This window comes from Myxocyprinus asiaticus, chromosome 3 (assembly GCF_019703515.2).
Source record: "Myxocyprinus asiaticus isolate MX2 ecotype Aquarium Trade chromosome 3, UBuf_Myxa_2, whole genome shotgun sequence".
Classification (NCBI taxonomy): Eukaryota; Metazoa; Chordata; class Actinopteri; order Cypriniformes; family Catostomidae; genus Myxocyprinus; species Myxocyprinus asiaticus.
Genome location: NC_059346.1, coordinates 18,694,785 through 18,703,120, shown reverse-complemented (window position 1 = coordinate 18,703,120; position 8,336 = coordinate 18,694,785). Strand labels below are relative to the sequence as shown.

General features: G+C 38.6%; 1 protein-coding gene across 1 annotated transcript; it reads left to right on the top strand.

Moving 5' to 3' along the window:
* Window positions 1-4,219: 4,219 nt before the first annotated feature.
* On the top strand, window positions 4,220-8,238 carry LOC127421660 (28S ribosomal protein S31, mitochondrial-like). Its single transcript, XM_051664787.1, has 7 exons — window positions 4,220-4,392; window positions 4,692-5,102; window positions 5,388-5,540; window positions 6,346-6,492; window positions 6,577-6,647; window positions 6,781-6,918; window positions 6,989-8,238. Exons 1-7 carry the CDS (start codon window positions 4,274-4,276, stop codon window positions 7,213-7,215), a joined length of 1,266 nt encoding a protein of 421 aa, XP_051520747.1. The 5' UTR covers window positions 4,220-4,273; the 3' UTR covers window positions 7,216-8,238.
* The last annotated feature ends 98 nt before the right edge of the window (window positions 8,239-8,336 follow it).

Genomic DNA, 8,336 nt, shown 5'->3' with positions numbered 1-8,336 from the left:
TTGGTATTTAGAATACAGTTACATTCAAAAAGTATTTTGATTACTGAAGAGATTACTTTGCATTTTATTGTCATTTGTTTCATTTAATATTTAGTCCTTTCAGATGGAAAAATGTATACATATAAATGATGCGATCCAAAGTGCATTTGAACAGCGGTGAAACACTTTCTTATGATGTGTTACATTCATACGAGCAGACAGAGAAGTGAGTTTGAAGTAAGTTTGGAGCAGAAGAAATAGAAATAAACCTTGTGTAAATTGTCAGCTTTACACTAAGCTAAAATGCTATTTCTAGTCATTTTACATGCACATGTTACCAGGCACGATTATATTATTTTATCAAGAAAGTTCACATTGGATCATAATATATTTTTTCTAGTAAGACCTTTGATATTAGGGCAAAAATCCTATTCTTGATAATTTTTGTATTGTTTTCCTGTAAAAATATCTACAAATCCTTAAAACAAGACCAGTTTGATTGATCTTTAGAAACACTGCATAAGATATTTAGGTTTTTCAGAGAATGTATTTTTAACATGTGTATTTTGTCTTACTGTACTGGCAGAGTTTTTATAGCCTAAACTATAAAAACAAGTGAAAAAAATCTACCAGTGCTGAAGAAGTAATCCAAAGTATTTAGAATACATTACTAACCTTGAGTAATCTGTCGAAATACGTTACAAATTAAATTTTACAGCATGTATTCTCTAATCTGTGGTGGAATACATTTCAAAAGTAACCCTCCCAACCTTGTGTATATATATATATATATATATATATATATATATATATATATATGTATAGACACACAAGTACAAATACAAATATGTTATATACAGATGCAAGGGAATGTATGGCAGAAGAGGTAGGGTATGTTGGATATATATAAATAGACTAAGCTGTGTATTGCACATAATTATTGCTCAATGTGGCAGTTTTAACTGTTCATGAGATGGATAGCCTGAGGGAAAAACTGTTCCTGTGACTGACAGTTCTGGTGCTCAGTGGTCTGTAGTGCCTGTCAGAAGGCAACAGTTCAAAAAGGTAGTGGGCAGGCTGAGTGGGGTCCAGAGTGATTTTTCTCACTCTGGAAGTGTACAGTTCTTGAAGAGAGGGCAGGGGCAACCAATAAACCGCTCAGCAGTCTGAACTGTCCTTTGTAGTCTTCTGGTGTCTGATTTCGTAGCTGAACCAAACCAGACAGTTATTGAAGTGCAGAGGACAGACTCAGTGACTGCTGAGTAGAACTGTATCAGCAGTGCCTGTGGCAGGTTGAACTTCCTCAGCTGGCGAAGGAAGTACAACCTCTGCTGGGCCTTTTTCACAATGGAGTCAATGTGGGTCTCCCACTTCAGGTCCTGTGATATGGTAGTGCCCAGGAACCTGAATGACTCCACTGCTGCCACAGTGCTGTTTAGAATGGTGAGCGGGGTCAATATTGGGGTGTTCCTCTTGAAGTCCACTATCATCTCCACTTTTTTGAGCATGTTCAGCTCCATGTTGTTTTGAATGCACCAGTGAGCCAGCTGTTCAACCTCCCTTCTGTATACAGACTCATTGTCATCTTGGATGAGGCCGATGACAGTAGTGTTGTCTGCAAACTTCAGGAGCTTGACAGAGGGGTCCTTGATGGTGCAGTCATTGGTATACAGGGAGAAGAGTAGTGGGGAGAGCACACATCCCTGGGGGCACCAGTGCTGATCGTACATGTGCTGGAAGTGAATTTCCCCTGTCTCACTAGCTGCTGCCTGTCCATCAGAAAGCTGGTGATCCACTAACAGATAGACATGTGAACAGAGAGTTGGTGTAATTTAGTCCGGAGAATAGCTGGGATGATGGTGTTGAAAGCCGAACTGAAGTCCACAAAAAGGATCCTTGCATATGTCCCTGGTCTGTCCAAATGTTGCAGGATATGATGCAATCCCATGTTGACTGCATCATCCACAGACCTGTTTGCTTGATAAGCAAATTAAAGGGGATCTAGAAAGGGTCCAGTGATGTCCTTCAGGTGGGCCAACACCAGTCTCTCAAATTACTTCATGACCACAGACGTCAGAGCGACGGGTCTGCAGTCATTAAGTCCTGTGATTTTGGGTTTCTTTGGGACAGGAATGATGGTGGAGCATTTGAAGCAGCAGGGAACTTCACACTGCTCCAGTGATCTGTTGAAGATCTGTGTGAAGATGGGGGCCAGCTGGTCAGCACAGGATTTTAGACAAGTGTGCTTTCCTTGTCTTTTGTTTGCGGAAGACACGGCACACCTCCTTTTCACAGATCTTAAGTGCAGATTGAGTAGCAGGAGGGGGGTTGCGGGAGTTGCTGATGTTTGTGTGAAGTAAAGGTCAGAGCGGGTGTGGGGTGTGAGACTGGGCCTTTCGAATCTACAGTAAAACACATTCAAGTCATCAGCCAGTTGTTGATTCCCTACCGTGTTGGGGGATGGTGTCTTGAAGTTAGTAAATCTTCACTGAGGTAGGGTCGTTAGCTGAAAAGAATAATAACTCAGCTCTGTGGGTCCATACAATGCAAGTGAATGGGGTCCAACACTTTCAAGCTCCAAAAAACACATAAAGGCATTACAAAACTAATCCATATGACTCCAGTGGTTAAATCTATGTCTTCTGAAGCGATTCAATAGACTCTGGATGAGAATAGACCAAAATGTAACTCATTTTTCATTGTACATCTTGCCTTTGCATTCTCTAGGCACGATCATGATTTCAAGCTTGATTACACTTCCTAGACCTTGACACATGTGCAGAGTGCTAGATGGCACTAGGAAGTGTAATCGAGATTGAAATCATGATCGCCAATGTGACTGCTGATGTCAAGATTTATAGTGAAAAAAAGAGTTACATTTTGGTCTGTTCTCACCCAAAATTGACTGGATCGCTTCAGAAGACATGGATTAAACCACTGGAGGCGTATGGATTACATTTATGCGGCCTTTATGTGCTTTTTGGAGCTTAAAAGTTTTGGTCACCATTCACTTGCATTGTATGGACCTCCAGATCTGAGTTATTCTTCAAAAATGTTAATTTGTGTTCAGCAGTAGAAAGAAAGTCATACACATCTGGGATGCATGAGGGTGAGTAAATGACGAGATAATTTTAATTTTGGGGTGAACTATTCCTTTAAACAGATTCATTTGTTTATGTATTGCTCTTTCTTGTTGTTACAAACTTAAATTGGTTTGCAATTGGTAATATAGTGACAAAGCAGTGTGTTCTACAAATTACAGACAGTTTCATGCACTAAAAACCTACTCCCCCACTTATCAGTTTCAGATCCCAGCTGGAGACAAAAAGCTTTCAAATGTCAGTTAAATATATGTCAGTGTGTGTGTGTGTGTGTGTGTGTGTGTGTGTGTGTGTGTGTGTGTAGGGACTTCTAGAGACTATCGTCCAGCCTGTGAAACCACAAGGGTAAGTAAAAACACACGGCTCAAAGGTCAGAAAAAGACTGACAAAATATTTTTTACAATGTTTCCACTGGAGTCATATGGATTAACCTTCTGCTACCTTTATGTGCTTTTCGGATCTCCAAAGTTCTGGCCACCATTCACTTGCATTTTATGGACTTATAGAGCTGAGATATTCTTCTAAAAATCTTTGTTTGTGTTCAGCAGAAGAAAGTCATACACATCTGGGATGGCATGAAGGTGAATAAATGATGAGAGAATTTTCATTTTTGGGTGAACTATCCCTTTAACTGTGCGGGGAAAAGTAACATGCTAAAAAGGATCCCATGTCCTACTGTAAACTGCACTGACATACAATTAAATATCTTTAAAAATATTTTGACCATTACCTGCATGTGAAATCTATTTTTTTTTTATTTGGCAAGCGGCAAAATAAATAAATAAATAAAATAAAAAATAAAAAATCCAAAAGCGAATCTGATGTAATCTTTTTTGCCATTATGTGTCTGTCTGGTTTTATCACAGAACAAGCTAAAGAAACACCTAAATGGTCCTTGTATCACCTTAATTATTGTTGGAAAACGAGGCAGAACATTTGAAAAGTAAAACTGAGAACGTACATTTATGGGGCATGCTTACCTTTATTTCACACACTTGCCTTGAGAACGAGTAGCGAGATGGTCATGCTGCCAAGGTTAAGTCGTAACGGAGCAGTAAATCAACTATTATCGGGTCAAGAGTGTGTAAAAAGGGCCCGGAACGTTCTACAGCTCAGTCGCCTGACGGACAGTTCATTGCGCTGCACGGGGAAACGTGCATGGACGACATTGAGGGATTCTGAGGGAAGCAATTATGTATAAAAGATTATTATTACATATTTATCAAGTCCGAAATGGATTAATTCATACACCGAATATACGATTACCTTCCACGAAATGTAAAGAGAAAGACATTTTTGCTCCCGTTTTCTGGTAAGTTAGTTTGCAGATCTTGAGAGGTGACAGGTTAATGAGATTGACACTAATGAGGTGTTAGTTAATAGTAGCTAAATGTCACACATATCAGAACAATATAGTACTTGATTACCATTAATTAAACATTCCTATGCGATACTATATGCGTGCAGTGTAGCCTATATTATATGACTTAGCTCAAATATAACTAATGGCATCACATTTGATATGTTGTAAAAATAAATAATTCATAGTCAGACGTCTAATTTAGTTGGTTTTGGTATGAACACCCATTTGACCTGATTTCTTTATTTTAGGATCACAGATAAAGCATGTCGGAGGCCAGTGGGAACAAGTAGCATCTATTTGAGTGAAAATAAAGAGAGCTCCACATCCCTGTCAGAAGAGAATGAGGCTGAAGCACAGGTTAGCAAAGAAGGGCAGAGGAACACAGAAATTGATATGGGGGACACTGAAATTTCAAAAGTGACACTGGCATCACAGTCAGAGACTGAAGCAGTGGCTAAACCCGAGGACAGTGAAGGATCGGAGATGACAAAAACAGGGAAGCAGAGTCTTCTGGAGCTGCTCGGGGCCATGAAGGTGGAGGTCACAACCAAACGTAAATTAGGATCCCCAAAGATTCCCAGAAATATCGAGAGGCCAAAGTCCATGGAAAGCACACACAGCATGTTTCAGCATGCCACATCTGAGGGTTCAAAACAGCAGTGAGTTGTATGCGCATACCTGTCACCTTCTGGTAGTATTAGCTGATTTACCTCAGCATTATGACCACAATGGTAAATTTAATTATTATAGACACAACTAGGCAGGGAAATGTGGCACAAAACAAATGCCCTCTATGAACAGCACTCCCATGTATGTATGTATGTATATATGTTTTAACACAGCACTTCCAAGAACTAAATCATGGGGTTACAATTTATATGTTATGATCAATGTATGATTGAAGAAATTCGTTTTGAACATTTATCTCTTTGCATGCATTCTAGTGAGACATTGAATCCAGCACTGGTTGCTGCAGCCTCTGCAGCTGCATCCACACTGCCCAACAGCCATCAAGCTGAGTCAGAGCTCCTTCAACAGTTGAGAAAATATGAAGCCATACCTGACACCCAGAGGAGAACAGAGGGACAGAACATAGGGTAGGGCTCATTTCAGGAGTTGCTTGTCTTAAAGGAATAGTTCACCCAAAAATGAAAATTCTCTCATCATTTACTCACCCTCATACCATCCCAGATGTGTAGGACTTTCTTTTTTCTGATGAACACAAATTAAGATTTTTAGAAGAATATCTCTCCTCTGTAGGCCCATTCAATGCAAGTGAATGGTGGCCAGAACTTTGAAGGTCAAAAAGCACATAAAGACAGCATAAAAGTAATCCATATGACTCTAATGGTTAAATCCATATCTTCAGAAGTGATATGATAGGTGTGGGTGAGAAACAGATCCTTTTTTACTATACATTTTCCTGTCCAGTAGGTGGTGATATGCACAAATAATGTGAATCACCAAAAACAGAAGAAGAATGTGTAAGTGAAAGTGGAGATTTGTAGTAAAAAGGACTTAAATATTGATATGTTTCTCACCCACACCTGTCATATCGCTTCTGAAGACATGGATTTAACCACTGGAGTTGTATGGATTAATCTTCTGCTACCTTTATGTGCTTTTCGGATCTACAAAGTTCTGGCCACCATTCACTTGCATTGTATGGACTTATAGAGCTGAGATATTCTTCTAAAAATCTTTGTGTTCAGCAGAAGTCATACACATCTGGGATGGCATGAGGGTGAATAAATGATGAGAGAATTTTCATTTTTGGGTGAACTATCCCTTTAACTGTGCGGGAAAAGTAAGTAAGGCAAACATGATGTGATTGTACGACTGTTTTAGTCCTCAAATAACATACGTTTTGAGTAAAGATTATTCATTTTTTTTCTGTTTCAGAAACATAATTGCTGATATGAAAGTTGGAAAAAGGCAGAATGGCAGAACAAATGCCAGGCCTACCAGTCAGATTCGCTTTGATGATGATGGCCAGGGATATATTCAAGACAAAGGCATTACCAGTAAACTTGATGCAGTCCGTAAAAGGTAAAGAAAAAAGTAATTTCTTATTTTCTTAAATGCATATGATGCTTTTCATGTAATCCAATGCTCTGTCTTTTTGTTTAAAAGGAGTCCTTTCACTGGTAAGAGGCTGAACATCTTCACAGCAGGTGTGGAGCAAGACGCAGTGTCAGATCTGGGTATGGAGAGGTTCTATTTATGGCACTGATACATCTGAAGTGATGAATCATATTTGAGAAGTATCACCAGTTGAAATGACTTCATAATAATTTTACCTACATAGTACTGTGGCACTTTTGCTTTGAACATCAGGCCCTACCCTTTGGGACATTGATCTAGCCAGTCAGATTGTCCAGTCGACAAATCAAATGCCTCGGAATGGCTTTGAGGAGATGATCCAGTGGACCAAAGAGGGCAAGCTTTGGCAATATCCAATCAACAACGAGGCTGGTGAGTTCCTCTTTGATCACATTTATTTTTATCTTTACTCACATCAATAAACTTTTCATTTTATTTCTAGGCTTGGAGGAAGAGACAAGTGTACCCTTTCATGAACATGTGTTTCTGGAGAAGTACCTTGATGACTCATTCCCCCGGCACGGCCCAGTCAGGCAATTCATGGAGCTTGTAATTACAGGCCTTGCAAAGAATCACCACCTCACAGTTCAACAGAAAAGGGAGCATATTGCCTGGTTCAGAGACTACTTCCAGCAGAAAGACAATGTTCTTGCAGAGGCAGAAGCATAACTTTAAACTTTGGACTGTAAAATGCAAGAAAAGTTATGATTCACCTTTATTGAATTCCCTTGTTTAAAACCATTTGATAAAATCTTAATTGGTTGTCATGAAACAGTGGCAAGAAAAAAGTAACTGTAATAATGAATCCACAGTTTGGATTGCAATTGCTTCTTAATGGTCATTTTTTGTTACAGCATACCACCTACTACAAATTGTGTAATTCTGGTATTGATCCTATACATATTAAAGCTGTTTTCAAAGAACTTGACTGGACATTGTGTACACTTAGTGTTGTTAATATATTTGTATAGCACTTTGTTCAGAGACAGCTTTACAAAGAGTAGTGCTTTACAAAACCAACAGTGAATCAGCCTAGTAGGTTAGGTTTGTTAAAAGTAATAGAACTGGATACTTCTAGAAAGGTTGTAACATTTTGTTTAAAGTACTCTGCAGAGGTCCAAAATGTGGTCCTATTGTGATGTCTCTTTTAGCATGTTTGGCATGGAATCACTGACTAAGGTGCGTGTAGCATAGAATCAGCATTTCAAGTGTGCTTTTTATTTTGAACGCATTTATATCACTCTGCTCATTTCAGACAGGCAGCCAGTCTTCATTGCTTGGCAACATGCAATGGTTGATTCTGCCTTGGCTGCTTTTAAAGCAAAAATATACAAAACAAGTGGCTGTGTCTAAAATGTAAGACACTTAATATTAACTCCTTGTTCATAGGACTGCAGCCTTGTATATACGGTCAATTTACAGATGTGCTTATATTCGGTAAGTTTTGCTTGTGTGATTTTGCATAATTCTAGAATTTATAAAAGTTGTAAAAGTGCTTTTGCAAAATTTGAAAATAAAATTGTACAAGCACTTATCAGGAAAAAAAAAACATTGCTTTTAACATTTAAGTATTTAAAAAAACCTTAATGCAAATGTGGAAAATTAGGAAATCTTTTGCAAGTCTTATTTCTTTCAAAGCAATGGTACAGGTTTGCAGTCATGTGTGAAAGCATACTGCAATTAGTAATGGCTCATTTTAAATATCTTCTTAATAATGGAGTTATTGAAAATGGAATGACTAGGACTTTAGTTTAGAGTATGTTAAAGAAAATCTAAATTCAAGAAATCCC